Source organism: Nelumbo lutea, chromosome 1 (genome assembly GCF_056320005.1).
Source record: "Nelumbo lutea isolate HS-2025 chromosome 1, American lotus-T2T, whole genome shotgun sequence".
NCBI classification, from domain to species: domain Eukaryota; kingdom Viridiplantae; phylum Streptophyta; class Magnoliopsida; order Proteales; family Nelumbonaceae; genus Nelumbo; species Nelumbo lutea.
The window spans coordinates 80,454,066-80,474,859 of NC_142684.1; the positions used below are offsets into that span (position 1 = coordinate 80,454,066).

Below are 20,794 nucleotides of genomic sequence, written 5' to 3' on the forward strand. Positions count from 1 at the left end.
ACTTTTACTTTTTTATTTGCCTCACCCACTTTTTCAGGTAAATACTTAATTTTTCTATCTTTTGTCATTTTTACCTTTTAGCATATTATATTTTAAGCATTTACTCTCCATTTGAAAAAACTAACTTTCCCAAGTGGGAGAAGGTTGACACTTCCCTGGGCAAGTGAAACTGTGATACCCAATGAAAACATAATTACTGTGGGTTTCACCTAGGGGTGTCAATTGGACTGCATTTGGTCCAATCCAATGCGAGTTCATTACAAATGGAACTGGTCCAATCCAGTTCAATGAATATTTTGGATATTTTGGACCAGTCCAGAGACTTCAATCTGTTCAAATTCCTGTTAATTTAGATTGGTTTCAACTCAAACCCGATCTTCTTATCTTCTATCAATGGACCAGATATTGGCTCAATCCAATATAAATTCATTATAGACGGACCAAGTCCAATCCAATATGTCATATTGATCCATCCAATCCATCCAAATGGATTTCGATTTGGATGGAGTCCAAATCAAAACCAGTCCATTGACACCCATAGTTCCACCTAAATCCTCAAAGAAAACATGGGTAGTCAGTCAATCGGAATCACAATCGCATTGACCAACTTCCTGGCCTCATAACAAATCAAAAAACCATTTTTCCCCACCTAAATACAAAGACTAAGTTGTTAAGACCTTTTTATTTCCATATCCTTGCAAGGTGCAACTAGACCTGTTCATAGGCCAAGCCGAGCTGGGTTCAGACCAGTCTTTGTCTCTATATTAACAGAATACAGTCAAGCTCAAGCTTGGCCCGACCATCAAGCCTAGCCACCTAGGTCTTGAGCCCAATCTCAACCCACATATAAAGCCCAAAACGCTGGCCTGGCCTGAAGCCTAGTCAGAAAATTGAAACAAAAGTTTCCTTTTTTAGACAATAAAAAACTAATTTATTTATATTCAAATAACTCAAAATCCAAAAATAATAAAAAATCTTGAACTTGAAAAAAAAAATGAATAGAGAAAAAACATATTATATGTATACTTTTATTATATAGAATACATTTTTTGTTATATAGTATATAATCAAATTGGGATCAAGCTTGGGCCAGACTTTTTTTTTGAAAAAGCCCAAAACTAGTCCGAAAAAAGTCAGGTCCGGTAAGCCTACGGGCCTAAATTCATGTCAAAGGCGGACTTGCAACTACGGATCTAGTTGCAACCAAGGTTCTAAATATCAATATGCTCAATACGCCAATAGGGGCGTATTGCCGTATCGGGGAGTATCAGTCCTTTTTCAACTTTTTTTATTATTTTTCAAAAACCGGTCAGGGGGGCGGGGGCTGTTTAAGGCTCCTCCACCCCCCGAACCGGACAGAACCCCTAGCGCTTTAACGTGAATGGTTGTAAATTAAGTCAGTAATCTGTTTCGTTTGTAATGGAATTCAGGCAACAGTAGTCTGCCAAACCTCATGCTTACCAACCAAAGTAGTAATTAAGCAAGAATTATGCAACGAAATTTAAATGGTTTTACAACACTGAAACTCATATTTCACAAAGGAACGCAGTAAAACCTTTTTCTCAAGAGAAGACCTACAGAATCTAAAGAAAATCCTCAACCATATAAATACCATCACCAATCATCCCACTGCCCACTGTTGACAAGGATCAAAGGATGTAGATAGAAGAGAGGGAGAAAGACGGCAGCAACACTATCAATGTCCAATTTACATGGCATGAATCCACTGCAACAAGATCATTTCATTTCTCAAATACCTCGGCTTTCCCTACCCCCCCCCCTCCCCCATTTAGTCAAACCCTCCTCCACTTACTGCAAGTCTGCAACAAAGGTTGAAACCTCCATGCAGATCAGATTTAGCACAAATCAGTCAACCATTACACAAATATATATATACAAATAAATTGCAGGCAAAGCATGTGAAATTAAAATGAAATATTGAAACTCCAACATTAAGAATGACATAATATCATTAATTCTAGTCTGCAGCTAGGCTAAGATGGACAATTTGGAAATATGATGAGATATGCAAAATAAGAACACACTCTTAAGTGGCCACATGAATAGACTAAAGCTGAATGAAGATGTATCATCAATCCTGCAGAAACAACACCTCAAACTGTGGACTAGAAATACCATACCTGAGTTGGAGGCTAGATGACTTTATGCAAGACATCTATCAAAATACAGTTTATTATCCACACACACATTTGGTGCATTTCTTTATTGGCAGAAGATTTTCAATTTGGATTATTATCCACACACATGAGAACCTCTTAAAAGTTCTTCAAGTCAAAGTGGTAAACACAACAAAAGGAATTGAAAAAATGCTGCTTTTGATTTCCAACAAATAAGTGCACACATATTACCTGTTTCAAGAGGACCACGCCATGACCCATGCACCTTCTTAAGTATCTGAAACAAATCAATAAGCAATACAAAAACGTTAATAAAACATGAATAACATTATCACTTTATCAGCTCAAAAATCTAAATAAGAATTTCACAATTTAATGGAAGAACACAGAGTTTTAGGCTTTCAACGTAATATTAGATATCATACTTTGAACTTCCTCAAACACAAAGTGAACCAAGAGTGAGATCAATGCACTTTTAGTTTGACGAATTAAACTATGAAAATGGAAGGAAAGGATTTATTGAATGTTGCTATTCTAGGCTAGCTGTGGCTGTATTTTGGGACCTTGCTATTCTTTGATCTTATTACCAATTTAGAAGGATGAAAAAGGAAAAGGAAAAAAGAAAGAAATGAAAAGGCTATGCGAAGTTGGGTTTGTTTTCCAAAAGCACTTTTTGGTTGTTAGAACCACAAGGCAACTTATATAAGGTGTTGTTTTATCAGTAAATTTACAGAAGGTGCTTTACCTAACAAAAATACAAAGTAACATTAGCCAAGTTACTCTCAATAAAAAATAAATAAATAAAGCTTACTTTTCTGCCCTCAGTGGCAAATGGATCCCAGATGAACAAATTCCAATTTAACCAAGGCAGTATACGACAGGGATTAAATTTATTGCTTATAAATTGTCAGTAAGCAATGCTTCTGCTTGTGGATAATTTTAGTTGTAAATGGATAATGGTAACAAGAAAGGATGAAGCCGAGTCTTAAAGAAATACTAGTAATTTTGAATATTGAAAAACCACAGGAGGGTTTCAAGCGATAAAATTCTTTAGGAGTCGATACTCACTTAACAGTATATTTTGAGAGCATTATAGGCATGCATGAGTTTTGCTTTAGTTTATATGTTTTCTGTTTGGAGAGGCAGCACCTCGCACCTCTTTAAGGGGATGTCATGTAACCAATCTTTGAGTTAATGGAAATATGATATTTTATCTATCAAAAAAAAAAAAAAGATGCCCAACAAGAAACCAAAATTAAGAAATATTACCAATCTTTGAGTTTTTCTTTACTTGGGATTTTCTTCTTCTAGATTTTCTGCCTTTGGGGCTGCAAGAATTGGGTTGACATAGGCCAGGCTGGGTGACCAAACTGGCTTATGAGCAAAACGAATAGGATGTGGGACATGGAGAAAGATTATTGGGCTTGTAATCAGAGAACTAACTAGAAGTCTTGGGGCACTTTAGCAAGGGAGTTTTGAGGATATGCACTTAAAAGCACGTGGTTAAGGCCCAATGGTGCTGCCTCACTGGGACATCAGGGCACCCTAAGATCAACCATCTGTATCACCTCTGCTCATACTCATGCAAATTGACTCACCCATCAGTTGAACTAATGCATTTCTAAGATGAGACTTGCAAGGTTTTTATAAACTATGCTTTAAGCCTTAAATCCTTTTTTATCAGCATAAGCCTTAAAATCATTTACAATGAGAAATAGGTAATTCAGAAACTCAAGAACACCAAGAACGAAGTAGACTAAGGAGGAGATAGGGATAAAGGGGTAGAAAAAGAGAGATCAGGGGAAAATTTACTGGAATGAGCATAGTAGGTTGTCCTATGCATCAGCACCCAGAAGATCTTTTACTTTTAGGAATTGCACATAGAAGAAACCCCAAAGGATCAAAAAACAATACCATAAAAAAAGAAAAGGTCAACAGAAATCAAGAGGATTATTCTTGAAAAGGCTGGGATTCTCCCCTTTAAGTAATACAATCAGTTTATTTATCTATCAATAAAACAAAGCATTATTTCAAAAATTATCTTCTTTAAATGAATAAATTAATGGAACTAATATAGATTCACTTCCCTAATCTAATAACTCAAACACTCTTAACCTTTCCCTTAGGAAGGAGGGGTAGGAGAATAAAAAACATTCAGTGCCCTAAACCATGTAGACCAACGATTCATGACCTTAGAGCAACATACACATGCTATTGATCAATGCCAATTGTATTTTTTATAAGGGTTAAACACTTAAACTACCCTTATGGTTTAGCAAATGGACACAAACCAACCCTACTGTTTAAAAAATTACTTAAAGTACCCCAGACATTTCTGACAATGGACAAAATCCTCCCCTATCGTTGGTGCGCCGTTACAATCTGTTCGCATGTGATGTCACGTGACATATATAATTTTTCTTAATTCGAAAACCACCCTTTTGCAATCGATTTTACCCTTCATTATTCTTTAAATTTTCATCTACCCAGGAATCAAATTGATATGAAATTGTAATTTCGATGAAGCGGTTTCACTCTTCAACAACAGGGATTACTACAAGTGTCACGACTTTCTCAAAGCTCTATGGAACAAGACAGAGGAGCTGAAATGAATCATGATCCATGGGATTCTACAATGTGTTGTGGGGTTCCATCACCTCTTTAACCAGAATCATATAGGAGCAATGATGGAACTGGGAGAGGGTTTGTGTAAGCTTCAGAAGATGAACTTTACAAGTGGGCCTTTTCATCAGTTCAAGCAGGAGATTTCTGCAGTTGGATTTTATATACCAGACTCAGTTAGAGTTAGCTTGCCTGTCCTGACAATTTTTGCATCACAATGGATGGCTCAGAGCAGTCACATCAACTTCTTGGTGACTTTGCTGCTGGGCAGTGCCTATTTCTTTTAAAGAGTGATAATAATGTTCTTAACAAACAACAAAGATGACAGTGATAGGTGTGTGGTTGACCACCACCACCGTCAATAACATGGTGACGCTAGAACCCAACGAGTGCCCAATGAAGACCATCCTATACGATGACCCAATATCAACCCACCCACAACTTCTTTAATGCCTCAAATTCCTGATTCAACAACCAAAACGCCAATTTCAATAACCCATGAGTTACATACCCGCCATTGAACATCTGCATTCCCATTATTTTGGTCCATATAAATGACTAAGGTCTCATAATTAAACCATCAAATCTGGCATCAAGTATATAAGAACAGCAATTCTAAACAAATTCCAGAATGCGCTCTTATCTAATAACCAAATTTCCAATTACAAGATCCACGAGTTCTTAAAAGACTAATGGATGCATAAACCTACCGCAAACAACTTTAATCACCTCCAGCCTTTTGATAAATGTAAATCAACCCACACTTTCCACAGTAGTGTCTATCCAAATGGTTAGCCATAAAAATCCCAGCCTCACATCCTGATTCGGGCACTCCTTCCTCAGCTTTTGAACTTTGCCCGAGTCATCAAGCTTGTAGAACTGAAACACAGCGAGCTTATTCACTCCTCCTCTGAGTCGGAGAACCATGTGGAGTGCAGGTTCCTCCAGGATGTTGTAATCGGCCAAAGTGCAGCTGTCTTCAAGCTGCTTTCCTGCGAAGATAAGGCGTTGATGATCAGGAGGTAATACCCTCTTTGTCTTGGATCTTCACCTTCACATTGTCAATGGTGTCTAAGGATTCAACCTCTAGGGTTATGGTCTTCCCGGTTAGGGTTTTCACGAAGATCTGCATGGTTACAGATCGGTGGAGACCAAAGGAGAAACAATTCCCAATCTGAAAGAAGGGATGGCTGCATTCCCAAAAGGTCTGAGATAATAGAAGGTTGCGCAGGTTAGTCTTGCCCCCCACACACACCCTTTACTCTGTCAGCCCCAACAATCATTTTCTCTTCTTTGAAACAGAGGTTCCAGCAGCTTCAAGTAAGCAGCAAGCAGCAGAGAACAGAACTAAACGGTAAAGAGCAACTTACAATGACGGTGATGGTGGGAGAGTGTGGAGCAAATTACAGTTCTTAGGGCAGATCTGGGCGGAGAAGACATTTTGAAAATTTGAAGAAAAAATCAAGGGTAAAGTAGTCTTTTCAATCTTTCCATTACAGGTTCCTAACAGTTGCCATTATCAGAAATGTCCAGGGAACTTTAAGTAATTTCTTAAACAGTAGGTAGGTTTGCATCCATTTGCTAAACCATAAAGGTAGTTTAAGTATTTAACCCTTTTTATAAAAGGTAAAGTCATTTTGAATCACGTTATGTTTGCACTTTGCAACCTACCCTTGTTGATAAGATTACTAATAAGTTTTTTTTTTTATGAATGATAAGATTACTAAAGGCTAATACACAGAATAATACAAATATAGTATTGGACTGTGCGAGAGCAAAGAAATGCAAAAATATTTGAAAAAAAGGAAAGAAGCAAGAAGTGGCACATTGGGCGAAGAGCATGAAGCTGTTTTCAGACTTCAAGGTTGAAGATTTTTTCAGAGCTTGGGGTGCTATTGCTGCATCCTCATCTACAAGACAAATATCTGTTAAGACTTGGTCTCTCCCAATAAATGGCTGGAAGAAACTGAACTTTGATGGGAGTTGTTTGGGTAATCCAGGTCCTTCAGGTATAGGGGGGCCATTAGGGATGAAGAGGGGAAAATAACTGCTTTATACTCCGGTCCTGTGGAGCAAGGTGATTTGGCAAGGTCAGAGTTTTTGGCTGCAGTTTATGGGGTTGAGAAGGCAAAAGAACTGAGTATCAGTAGGTTGATTATTGAGGGATACTCGAAAACTGTGGTAAAGTGGCTGCTTAAGGGGGAAGGGGTGAAATGGCATTTGAGGAATGAATTCATGAGATTTAAATGGCTATCAAAGGACATGTCAATCCGAGTGAGATAGGTGAGGAGAACTGCCAACAGTTTGGCAGATAGCTTAGCCAAGCAAGGGGTGCATAGAACACATGTTTTGGGCTCAAATGTAATCTTGGATTGGGTCAGCTTCTAAAGCTGGTTTTCTTTTCACGACTTCTTGTTGTAACCTGATTTTTTCTAATTAATGAAACCTTTTTTTCTGTGTTGCCAATAAAAAAATACAAATATAGTCGATCTCATTAATGCTAACTTCTGGAGAGTTTAATTTAGGCACTCATGCTCTAGTGTTTGCTCTACTCTGTGGAAAATTAGCACTGAACATCATACCTACAATTTCCAACCCAAAAAGCATACTAAACTGAGCCTTATCTTAAGCTTCCAACCATTTCGTCAGTGACAGAAAACATGTCTTGTCAGTCGACTAAAAAGTTGAAAAAAAATCAAATAACCATGAATTTAGAGGATCCTCTTCAAAAAAACCATGAATGATCTGTATTTTGGCCAGAATTTGCTCATTCTTCACCTGAATTGCATGATGCAAGGCATGTTTTCACACATTAATCTTACGCCACAACTACGGCAACAGACTCAAGACAGATTTTTCTTTCTTTCTTGTTCAAGTCCAAAGTCCCCAAGATAATGAACAAATAAGCAAGTTACCTGCATGGATGTTAGGGACCTTCAGTCAGATTCTTTGTTAGAATAGGTCATGACGCACACTCCTTAAAATCCTCCCAAAAGAAACCTCAATAAGAAAACTTTTTAATAATTATTAAACTAAAGACTCTCCTTTCCCTTGTGGGGGGGAAAAATCTACAGACGTGTTTATGGTGTCCAACATGCAGTTCTTGTGGAAATTCAGAGTATGGTTGACATGACTTCATGTTTGAATTTCTTCGAAGCATTCTATTTTAAAGGAGTACTTTGTAAATATAAACTTTGCATGCCCTGAAGTGTTCCCTTGGCAAGAAATAATATTCCATAAAGTGGGCACTATCTCATTCTAGATCTCAAATCTACCCACTAAAGGAGGTAATGTCCTCCCCACTTTATTCCAAATGACATTTGATGAGGGGTGATTTGGCCCTCCAACGACATCGCGACACATGGCACCACAGAACCATCAAATGACACCTCAGCACCATGTAAGCATCAACCTCAGAAGTACCTCAGACACATTGCATCTATCTCGGCCTCTTGACCCCACCTTGGCAAGATGACCTATGGATGCCTCGGAAGGTGTCAGGTCAGCATAAGAGGCCACCTGCCTCCGCCGACCTGGACGATATCCAATTGGCGACTTGTACGACGTGACGGAAAACCTACTTCATGAGCGGGCTATTGTCTTTGACTCCTTTGGGTTCACATCGCCACGTCAATGGAACTGACTCCCGTCCCGCCCAATTCGGAGGCAACTAGATAAGCATATCGCTTCATGTGAAGTCCACTTCTAGGTGTAAAACCACCTCCAAACCAGATGGGTCGGTGATCTCAGACGTGTTACATGAAGCCCACGACAAGTTGCACCTATATGAAGGCGTCCCATTCTTCAATAAGGTACGTGGGATTTAGCTCTCAAAGCATACCAGCTATCTTTCTTTCTAGCTCTCTAAATATACCTTGCTAACTTAAGCATCGCCCACCTCGATAAAGCAACCCGAACACTCTGACTGTTCTCTTGTAGTTTGGCCAGCCGACCTCACACACCGACGTCCAAGCTGTCATCCAGCAGGGATAAACCAGATCACGCAACATCACCATTGGTTTCAAATTTTTAAATTAAAGAGTGGAATTCAGATCAAAGCATAACAATTAATTTCTTCCTCTAATCATTAACACAAAAAAGCAAGAATAGAAGCAATAATCCTAGTAAGTCATTACAAGGTTCCAAGTTAGATGGACAAGCCAAAACAAAAAATAAAATAAATTCCAAGGTAAGCGCCTCTTTGGCAATATAGGAATGAGATTAAAAAAAACAGTAAAGTTGTTATGACTGGCTAGGGAAATGGAAGTGAAATTCCAATGGATTCAGAGGATAGAAAACAGTATGGCTGATGTATTAGCTAAGGGGTGGGGAGGTAGCATATTTTCTAGGCACAATTGAAAGGGAAGTTTGATTGGAGAGAGAAAAACTTTTTCTCACTTCTATGAATGTATGAAATTTGTACTTTTTTAGTTTCTTTACTAGAATTTTTTTTGATAATTAAATAATTTTATTAATCAGCAATAGACAATAGTACAAAGTCCCCAAGGAGAGGCACGAGTTGCAACCTCTCCAGGCTAGTTAAGTACAGATTTCCAGATTAATAACCACTTACAAAGAAGCACAAAAAAGATCTTTCCTATAGACCCCCTGTTTGGCTAAAGCACCAACCATAGAATTAGCAGACCTACTAACCCATTTTACCTCAACTCTCATATTGTTGGTTAACCACTTTACTTTTTTTATGAGATCTTTGTAGCCCCAAATGGTGGTATCCAGGTTTAGAAGCCACCTTCTAGTGGAAGTGGGGGACTCGACAAGGGCAGAAATCCTTGCTGCAGTACAAGGAATTCAGATCGCTAACCAGCTTAGGGTGAAGCATCTCCTAGTTGAAGGGGACTCTCACCTAGGAGATGCTCCACCCCAAGCTGGTTAGCGATCTGAATTCCTTGTACTGCAGCAAGGATTTCTGCCCTTGTCGAGTCCCCCACTCCCACTAGTCCTGAGAATAAGGAAATTATGTTGCTGTCCTTATTTCTCAGGATACCCCTATACCTGAAGGCCCGGGGTGCTTTGGCTGCTTCCATCAAAGTTCAGCTTGATGACACCTTCCAAAGGCGGAACCCATTCTGACAGAATTCTATTCTTCTTTGTTGAAGTGTTAGCTATTACTAGCCATTTCCTACACAACTCATCAAAGGAGAAGTCATAAAAAATATCCATGGTTTTCAACCAACGGATTGCTCTTGTTAGGATGCAGTCCTTCATTTCATCTAATCCTCTTTCCTTCTCTAAGAAAATTCTTGCATTCCTTTCCTCCCAAAGAGTCCACAAAGTGGCTGCCCTGACACATTTCCACATGACCTTACCTCTTCTAGTGTGCCAAACAAAAATATATGGGTTGAATAACAAGCTTAAATCAGAAGGCATAGACCACCTACCTCCAAATAAACAAAGGCTCCAACTCCATATAGTTGTAGCAAAGGAACAAGAGATCAACAAATGGAAACAGTCCTCATTCTCAGCCTTACACAAGGAACACCAATTTGGGGAAGGACAAAAGAGAGGGTCTCTTTTTTTAAGTTTTCCAAAGTATTCATTTTACCATAGAAGACTTCCCAACAGAATACAACAATTTTTGGGGGAATTGTTGCGCCCAGACTTCTTTGAAAGGGTATCCTTGGGAAATGGGGTTAGAACTGAGGGATTTTAGAAAGGAAGAGCAAGTAAATGTACCTTTTGGAAAAGGAGTCCAAACCTTTGATCAGAAGAAGTAACCCTCTACGAAAACCAAAGTCCCAATTTAAAGATAAGGGATTTAACGGGCTCGGGAGAAAAGTTGCAATTGGCTCATTTTTGTGAAGGGAAAGGGAATAGAGAGAGGGAAAACGATCTTTGAGGGGTTGACTACCCACCCAAATATCCTCCCAGAACATAATAGCATTACCAAAACAAGCATCATACCTAATAAATCTGAGGAAGCGAGGGAGAATACCATGTATAGCCTTCCAAGGTGTAGTAAGGGTAGCTCGGCAAGATATCCCAGAATCCCAACCATTTCCTGATCAACCATGAATGCTTGCCACCACCTCATGCCATAATCTCTCTCTCTCTCGGGGCCATCTCCATAGCCACTTCCCTAAAAGGGCTACATTCTTCAGCACTATGTTCCCTATCCCTAAACCCCCTTCTTCCTTTGGTTTGTTAACTATCTCCCATCTGACCAAGTGATCATTTTTCACCTCTCTTGGTTCCCATGGAAAGTCCCTCATTCTCTTCTCCATTTTCTTAGTCTCCCTTGGAGGAATCCTAAACACTGAAAGGAAGTAGGTTGGAAGGTTGGCAAGTGTAGCCTCAATCAAAGTCAGCCTAACCCCCTATTGAGATGTAATTCTTTTTCCAAGCCGCCAAGCACTTATCAAATTTCTCCACAATAGGGGCCCAGAAACTACTTTCTTTAGGGTTGGCTCCTAAAGATAGCCCTAAGTATGTCAAAGGACAAGAAGAAGTATTGCAACCTAAGCATTCTATCTGGATCCGGTGCCTTAGCCCTATCCAAAGAAAAAACATCTTGTTTAATTTCCTCTTCCTCAATCATTCTTTCTAGCCATCCCCTATCTATTTGGTTCAAAGTTGGCCAATTCTCCTCCCCCACTATCAACCGATTCTCTAAGGGTCTTTGAAAGATTGATTTGAAATGATCCACAATCCTATTGTGGCATCAACCTCAAACCTTAGTATCAAATTTTTCCTTCTTCTCCCATTAGCCAAAGCATGAAAGAATTTGGTACTCCCATCCCCTTCCTTGATCCACCTATGTCTAGACTTTTGTCTCCAAGAGATTTCCACTCAACAAAGTCTCCTCTAACTCCTTTTTCAGTTTCCACCTCATTTCTCCGGCTTGCTCATCCATCATCCCTTGGGATTCTTTTGCATCTAAATCCTCAATTTGAACCAATAATCTAGCTTTTACCTCCTCCACTCTATTCCATTCTTTTATTTTGTCTCTCAACCTTTTTAATTTTTTATGGAATCTAACCCCATTCCATTTCACTTCTCTCATCTCTTCACTCCACCATTCCTTAACCTTAGGCAAGAAGTCTGGATGTGTCAACCACATTTTCTTAAACCTGAATGGTCTAGGTCCATTACCAAGAGGTTCTTGTCCTACTTCTATAGGGCAATGATTAAAGGTTATCCAAGGTAGGGCCTTAACCACCAAACCTCTCCAATGGATCTCCCAACCCTCATTAAATAGGAATCTATCAAGCTTCGAGCAAGTTGGGTTTTCTTGGAAGTTGGACCAAGTGTAGGTAGCCTGTAGTAAAGGAAGCTCTCGTAGCTCACAGAAATTAATGAAGTCATTGAACTTCTTCATACTAGTTGTAATGGCCTACCTGGGATTACTTGACTCAGTTGTGAATCTTATCGCATTAAAATCTCCTCCCCCCCAAACACCAAAGGCCTTCCCATAAACATTGAATTCCATGAAGCTCCTCCCATGACTCATTCCTCTCTCTGTGATTATTTGGATCATACACATTTGTTAGCACCCAAATGAATCCATCTTCCACCATTCTGAATTTTAGGGATACAGTGAAGTTTCCTATTAGCTCCTCTACTGGTTCTATGAGGTCCTCCCTCCACAAAGTTACTATTCCCCCTGAGGCTCCCCACAACGAAGCTAAGCACCATCTTACCCCTCTTATTTTCCAAACCTCTCTAACCCATCTTCTATCCAATTCAGCTAATTTTGTCTCCTGCAACATCACAACATCAGGTCTTTCTCTCCTAAGTATCTCCTTAATCGATCTCCTTTTTCTGGCACTACCCAAGCCCTTACATTCAAGCTGATTATCTTCATTACCTTTCAAGAATTTAGCCCTCCAATATTGTGTTCCTTCATTTAGAACCCTTCTTTCTTTCCCCTCTACCACTGAACTCGATATCCCCTTCAATGTCCATTATTAGTTTCTCTACTTCAGAAATTTTCTTCTTTTTCCTACCCTTATTTCCCACTGACTTCCTATTCTGTCCTTTATTTCCTAATTACTGCCCCGATCTATTGAATTTTGCCTCTGATTCAGGGTTTTCTGGAGCCACCTCTGTCATTTCCTCCTGTTTATATTCCTCCAACAGGGCACAAATCTGCTCCCAAATCCATTCTAATTCCTCTTGTTTCCTCTCTAACAACCGAACTCCCTTCTCAGATCGGACTCCGTCATTATCAATCGCCACTCCCCTGCTACCAATTGGTTGGTCTAGTTGAGATTCCAAGACATCTATTACAGGCAAAGAACCCATATTAGTATCTAAAACCAAATGGACAGGCTTACCTGGATTTAGCAGAGTTGGTTGCATGTGGACCAGCTATTGGGTATCAATTCTTGGAGTCAGGACTAGGCCCTTCCCCTTTTCCGGACTCAATTGTGGAATTGGACTAGGTACAACCAATACTTTCTCACCCTCTACAATCAAAGAAGCTTCACTTCTCTTTCCCTCTGTGTGAATCCTTAGGTAAGGTTCCAAGTTCGATTCCTATCTCTCTGGCCTAATGTCCTGACTAGGCTGCACATATGGAGTAGACTCGTTTATTGGCAGGGATGCAATCTGTCGTACCTCTTTAAGTGTTCCCAACTCCACTTGTCTTTTGTATGGCATACCCAGTTTGGGAAAAATCTGTTCGCCGCTGCTAAGGCTCACTCTTCTTTGCATTTTGACATTACCAGAGTCTTGCGAGTCCGTCTCCTCCTCTAGGAATAACAATTCAGTGTTTAGGCTACCCTCTTCCAGTATGTCTTTTGGTTTTTGGAGGTCGATACTTCCCAAGCTGATGGTTTCTCCCGAATCTAAATCCAAATCAAAAGGTTCTTCGTCGCCTGTCAATCTTTCCGAATCAGAGTCAAAAACCTCACTGCTCTTCACACACCAAGGGTTTCTGCGTTCCTGTTCCTTGCGAGGCATCTTCTTCGAGGGTCTCCATTGTAACGAGTTGGAGACCTTTGTGGAGTTGTTCGAGCGAGAGAAAGGGCTCAAAGAAGCCGATGGTATGTAGTTTTTACTGTCTACCTAAGGAGTAAGCCAAGTCATGTACTCCTTTAAGTTGTCACGCGCCCCCTAGCTCTTGGGTCTTTTAAGAGTAGCCCACTTAACTTTTCGAGCCTACTAGGCCTAGAATTACCATTTAGAAATGGGCCTACTGGTTGGACCCCCGTGCGAATTCCTAAAGCTACCAATACCTCTGCCCGACCCGATGAATCACCTCCCTTCTCCCATATTGCACTTAGACCATTCCTCTCCTTTGAAATAAATTGCTTAGCACCACAAGCAACTGCCTGAGCAAAAGAAGCGTTGGTTTTCCCATCGTTGCCTTGTGTAACATGTCTAATACTTCTATTAGTTTCCTGATCCAAGTCTTTTGGGCTGCCTAAAGGCTATGCTTCCATTCTTGTGAAAACTCCTTATTTCTTTTTTCCAGCCAACTTCAAACTGCAACGTTGTCACGGTTTGACATAGGCTTAGCCTTGCCTACGCTTGGCGGGCTTACGTTAAGGGACACCATCATAATTTTCGCCTATAAGATTTTTGGGAAAAGTGATGTTATCTTCAGGCAGACCACCAAAAGCTTAACATACTCTTTGACGAGGGGTAGTTGACCTCCTTGGGTGCCTAACCTTGGCACTCCTAGACCAACATCCCTTGTGGGGTGGCCCTGGTTGATGGCTAGCATGGCTACCAAGTTCCTCATGGGCGCACACATGCTCATGGGGGCAATGCATGGACCAACATTGCGCCACCGACTCTCAAGGGAGGATTGGCATGCGGGCATGGCTCAAGCATGATCCTTCACCCCGCCAGCCCCTTGCCCAAGCTGAATGAGCTATCTCATTGCCCATAGCGCACGGATGTGTTCCAGCCCAAGCAGTTGCCTATCATCATCGGCACTCATGTGCCTACATCATCGGCATACAAGAGTCCCTTCTCATCGGCGCCCAATTGCCTCTCATCATGGTCGTCCCCCTTTTAGCACGTAAGAGGCGCCTCCCATGGACCGGCCAGAGCCAGCCGAGTGCCCCAGCCATACGACTTGAGGTCATGATCCAGTGCTACTAACCTTGGTGGAGCCATCTCATCAAGCAACTCCTAACCTTGGTGGAGCCATCTCTTCCGTTGCAGAACTACCCCCATGACCGCTTCAACTGGCTCTATGTTGATCTGCTCTGATACCAATTGTGGCAGCACATTGTGGGGTGCGGTCCCTAGGCACTTCCACTCGGGTATAAGCAAGCAAGCATACACATCAGGCCTAGTAAGAGGCCATTCATCGTGTCCCCATTCCAATGACCCCAAAACAGTGCCCTTGCGGGGGCAGATGCATTGGTTGCTATGCTCATACGGGGGCAGACGCATGAGACATTACATGAAAGGCATATTGTGGTGGTTTGAGTGGAGGAGTGCCATGCTTCCTCATGGACATCAGTTGTTGTTCATTTCGGTGAGTTGTGGGCGGTGCGCCTACATCTTGGTTTCATGACGGATGAGCCATTGTTCCGTAGCTTTGTCTGAGGCACTACTAAGGTGGGGACAACAGTCCGAAATTGGTTGGTGTCGACAGTTAGTCAAGGAATACCACTGAAGTGACAGTTTTGCATCAGATTGGTCCTTGGTTGAAGCATCAATATTGGAATGATAGGAATGTGGGTACACTGGCCGTTGGAGCATGGCGGCCCTACACCGGCAATGCATCGGAGGACATGCTCAGCTCATCACAAGGCAGAAGATTCGCAACAGACAACACACATCACATAAGGCGAGTGTATGTTTGGCAACATCATGGGAAAAAGTTGCCACACTTGCGCACAACTCGGTCAGATCTCCTTGAGGGAGCAACAGATTGGGGCCCCCTCGGAGCGAAGATGTAGCCCGAACTGGCGAGGTTAAGTGTAGTTTCGAGGGCCAAAAGAGCATAAGCCATGGCTAGGTTTGAGTAACCCGAACACAGCGAGGTGAAGTCTGCAGGCCAGCATGGTGAAAGGGTACACCCAGGACACACGCCAACAACAGGAGTAGACTTCGATAACACCACCAAAAAGCTACCAAGAAGACGGTCGAGCCTTGGGGTAAAGATGATACATGGGGCGGACCTCCGCGAAGCACACACATCCAATTACTTCGAGGGCCCTTCTTTCACACTTTCAACGGCATAGCCATTAAGCGGTTTGAGTAACTTCAACATAGGGGGTGAAGTCCAGGCAAGCTGGCATGGTGAAATGGTTCCGTCCCCATAAATGGACAACAATATAGGCGAGACCCGAGTTGGCCAGGCGAGCCCAGGAAATGGCACAGAAGTGGATGGCGCGGGACACAGACGCCCATTCACAAGAAGAGCTATTGTCGAGGGCGACAATGGATTGAGTGGGGAAGCCTGTCACGGTCTGACACAGGCTTAGCCTTGCCTACGCTTGGTGGGGTTACGTTAAGGGACACCATCATCATTTTCGCCTGTAAGATTTTTAAGAAAAGTGATGTTATCTCCAAGCGGACCACCAAAAGCTTAATGTACTCTGAGGAGGGGTGGTCGACCTCCTTGGGTGCCTAACCTTGGCACTCCTAGACCAACATCCCGTGCGGAGTGGCCCTGGTTAATGGCTAGCATGGCTACCAGGGTTCCTCATGGGCGCAAAAATGCATGGGGGCAGTGCATGGATCGGCAGTGTGCCACCGACACTCAAGGGAGGTTTGGCATTGGGGCCTGGCTCAAGCATGACCTTCACCCCATCAGCCCCTTGCCCAAGCTGAATGAGCTATCCCGTTGCCCATAGCGCACAGGTGTGTTCCGGCCCAAGCGGTTGCCTATCATCATCGGCACTCATGTGCCTACATCATCGGCATACAGGAGTCCCTTCTCATCGACGCCCAGTCGCCTCTCATCATGGTCGTCCCCCCTTTAGCACGTAAGAGGCACCTCCCATGGACCGGCCAGAGCCAACCGAGTGCCCCGGCCATGCGACCTGAGGTCATGATCCAATGCTACTGACCTTGGTGGAGCCATCTCATCGGGCAACTCCTAGCCTCGCATCACACAAAAGCTTGTCCTGGCCTACCTTGGCCTGGACACCGCATGGGTTTCTTCCGCTGCAAAACTACCCCCGTGACAACGTAGCTACAACTCCTCCACCTCTTCGTCTTCTTCCTGCCTTGCTTCTCTCCAAAGGGTAGCTTCAATGAAGGATAGTAACCACACTAGGAAGAACAAACCCTCCACAGCTACATTCACCTTCCTCGGTATATCTTCTGGTTTTACACCACCTAGTAGAATAGTTGCAGTTCGCACTGCAGGTCTCCCCAAAAAAGACCATCAAGGCGAGCTCCACACAACGCAATTGAGTTTGTTGTTTCTTGATTCCAGAGATGGAATGGCAACCCAATCACTCAAACAGTTACATTATCTTCCATTTGGAACACTTTTGAATTTGATGAAACCGACCATTTAAAGACTGAGAAGGTTCCCAGATCATCTCGGATACTTGGTGCACTAACATTTACCTAGTTTTCAAGAGGGTCCAACATTGCCTTAGCAGGATCGAATGAGGCCACAATAAAGGTGCTTCTTAGCTCCATCTTGCTCTTCAACATTTCTGCAACTTTCCACCAGTTTGTCACCACCCCTTCAGCTTTAACCACTAGCATTCTTTCCCATTTTCCTTTTGTCCCATCTACTACCAATGAAGGGTCCCTCCTACTACCCGATCCTGAGAAATTTTCTTTCCAATATTTCTGCTTCCCTTTAGAAGCTGCATCAGAGATGAACTCTTTCACCCACTCAATCATTTCTGAGCCTTCCACAAGGATCGTGGCTCTCTTCTGTTCTCTTACTTTCAAACCCAGTCTTCCTTTGATCCGTAGCTCTTCGAAGAGGAAATCTTTGGCCTCTATCCTTAGAGCTGACCTCCATTTTACTTTCTCCATGAAATCTCCCTCCGCTTTCTCCACGAAACCTCCCTCCTCTCTAGTCATCATACCCACAAAGAGGAAATCTTTAGCCATTACCAGCATTGGTAATGGCCTTTGCCTTAATAGAATGTTGGCTATTGGTAAAAAAAATAAATCATGCTAACTACTACAAACTCTATCACAAGATGATTAAACTCAAAAGAACAAGCATAGATAAGACATTAAGGAATGGTTTTGAGTGGAAAATTACCACTAGCACTAAAAACAATAATCATCAGATCAAAATGTCCACCACGCAGGACAATCAAAGCAAAAATGATATATGCATGTGTATGTTTCCAAAGAAAACATTATCAAATCCTCGTGAACTTTCTTCATCAAAAGGTCCATTGCAATGAAGAAAAAACTCCTTGGTTTCAATAGAGCTAGACTTGAATGTGATTCTCTCACCCTAGTTTGCTTTTTCTGATAAAGTAGATATTCCATGGATACTATAGCATTGGATGTATATGTTGACAGAGATAAAAACTAGTGAAATAGCACAGCTTTGGGTTCATTAACCCTATACATCCCATGTGACATCTTAGAGTTTTCTGTCATCATCATATACTTTTGGTCACTTTGGGGCGTCCAAATAATCCAGATACCTAAAATGCCATTCTAAATGAATTTGAAAACATTTTATTTAACTACCAGTCACAAAGTAACAGGAACAAAAGATCAGCAAGAACTATAATTTTTTTTCACTCTTTAGCTGAGCGAGGAGTGACATCTTAGAGTTTTTCTGTCATCACCATATACTTTTGGTTACTTTGGGGGGTCCAAATAATTCAGATACCTAAAATGCCATTCTAAATGAATTTGGCAACATTTTATTTAACTACCAGTCACAAGGTAACAGGAACAAAAGATCAGCAAGAACTAGAAGTTCTTTTACAATTAGTATATGGATATTTACTTCACAACATTATGGTAAAAATTTAAATATAAACATTTAAATGGTTTGGGCATTGAAACAATAATAGATGCTATTTTACATTATTGAACAAGTTAATAGGTATCAGGAAAATCCTTAGTTAACTAGACCAAATAGATACAAAAATATTAAACAGCTCCTACCATTCAAGACCAACAGAAATGATAATAAACAAAATCGTACCAAGATGAAAACTTGGATCTCAGAATCCATCCATCTAGGCTCAACTAGACAAGAATGCAGCACAATAGAAATGAATAACAAAACCCACAGGACTAATGAGGTTAACACGGGAAATAAAAAATAATGAGCAGGCATTCCCATGTGAGTAGTACACCCAGGAAGGTAATACTGAACAGAAAATCAGGTCATATCAGAGGAAACATGTTTGCACAGAAACTTACTATCACAATAACCATAAAAGTAAGACAAAATCTATAGCAGATTCATGTGTAACGTGTGCGTGGCACCAGACTGGCCACAGGAAATTAGTCAATCGTGTTCCCAGAATTACGTTACACCCTATTTGAATCAGGAAACAAACAAAGAAACCCAACGTAAAATACCCTATAATGGACAAGTAAAAATATTTCCCCTAGACAAACCTACTACGAACTATCGTCTACCAGATACAAGCTTGTAAGCCATCGAATAGAAGCACCAAGCACCAATTACAATCCATTATGAGAGAGGTATTCTTGCTCTTTATTTTAATTGGGTTGAATAAATGAATGAACCACGGAATAGAAGCTCCAAATCCCTAAGCGAATAGATATCAGCGATGCGATCGTCAAAATAACGTAAATAGGATATATGAATGAACAAATAGAAGAAAAGGACTAACCTTTATGTTTGTCGGAGGCATCGTGATATTCCTGCTCCTCCTCCGGCACCAAGTGAAGCTCTACCTCCGTATCGGCCACGGCCTTGGCTGCGGCCTCAGGGTCAGCTGCGACGGCTACAGCAGAAGCTCCATCCTTCTCATCAGGATACCGAACGACGACCACGGGACAGATACAGTGATGCACGCAATAATCACTGACGCTGCCAAGGCGTCCCTTGCTGGTGCGCTTCGAGGCACCGAACCCTCGGCTGCCCATAATCACGGCACTCAACCCTAACCTCTCGACCTCCAAGCAAAGCCGCTCCTTCATATCATGGTCCTTGACGATATGAAGCTTAAAAGGAATCCGTGCTTCTACCAGGGGCTGAGCCAGATTGGTGACCTTGGTGGTGGTGAAGGCGTCGAAGTCATCTTCGAGCTTCTGTTGGGACTCATCGTTGGTGTCGACGGACAGGTCAATAGAGCCCCAGTCAGCACCATAAAGAACGCCGGTGGTCCGAACGTGCAGTAGGATCACGGCATCACCTGGGCGGAGGTAGTTCTGGACGGCCCATTTCACAGCAAAGGCACTCTCGTCGCTGAGATCAACTGCGATCGCGATCTTACGGTGGGCCCCGGAGGTGGGTGTTCCAACCGAGGGGAGTGGAAAGCGTGGGGAAGAAGGCTGGATAATAAGTGCCGGACGGTCGGATTCCGGCTTGGTTTGTTGTGGAAGCATGCTGATAAGTATAAGAGAGGGAGAGAGAGAGATAGAGAGAATCACCGTACTGGGATTTTCTTACTGCTTTCTTTTCTCTTTCTTCTTCTTTTTCTAGTGTGTTTCTTGTGTCTCCTGCTGCTGATTTTCCCTGTGTGTAGGTATAACAGGGGGGGAGGGAATGATGATGATATAGAACAGAGAGCGGAGGAAAGAGAAAGCGGCGGGGAGGATTATTTGGGAAACTGACGAACTTGACGGGTTTCCTACTTTCCTTTTCGACGAGAAATAATTAAATGCCGCCCTGGCCGCGTGAGGAAAAGATGCTATAGAATATAGGATCTTTCCAAATGACCAGACTACCCTTTTTTTCCTTTTCTGTCTTCTGCTATAAAATAATCACTTTCCTAGATGGACTCTGAAAGATGATTAGGCAATATCTAATATCCCAAAGAGTTTTGATCAGATCCCAATAACTTTGATTAGATTGCTCTATCGGTTGATTTGATCGATCATAAAGTCATTAAATTGTTATGCACTTCCGTTAGGTTTTTGCCCGCAATTTATAGGGGTGTTTTTATACATCCTAAATTAAATAAACCCTA

At 41.9% G+C, this 20,794-nt stretch overlaps 1 protein-coding gene and 1 pseudogene across 2 annotated transcripts; both read right to left on the bottom strand.

The window, feature by feature from the left end:
- Positions 1–1,454: 1,454 nt before the first annotated feature.
- LOC148875650 (universal stress protein PHOS34-like) lies at positions 1,455–20,499 on the bottom strand. 2 transcript variants are annotated; one of them, XM_088964976.1, is made up of 3 exons: positions 19,493–20,499; positions 2,370–2,415; positions 1,455–1,820 (listed from the first exon to the last, which is right to left on the bottom strand). In XM_088964976.1, the coding sequence occupies exons 1-2, from the start codon at positions 20,208–20,210 to the stop codon at positions 2,408–2,410; spliced, it is 726 nt and encodes a 241-aa protein (XP_088821102.1). In that variant the 5' UTR covers positions 20,211–20,499; the 3' UTR covers positions 1,455–1,820; positions 2,370–2,407. The 2 variants fall into 2 exon arrangements, with proteins under 2 accessions (XP_088821102.1, XP_088821101.1); XM_088964975.1 differs by having other exon boundaries at positions 1,455–1,839.
- On the bottom strand, positions 5,365–5,997 carry LOC148875651 (ubiquitin-ribosomal protein eS31 fusion protein-like; annotated as a pseudogene).
- Positions 20,500–20,794: the final 295 nt, after the last annotated feature.

Excerpts from the sequence above, each read along its gene's own strand:
- LOC148875650 (XM_088964976.1), bottom strand. The coding sequence starts at position 20,210 with ATGCTTCCACAACAAACCAAGCCGGAATCCGACCGTCCGGCACTTATT.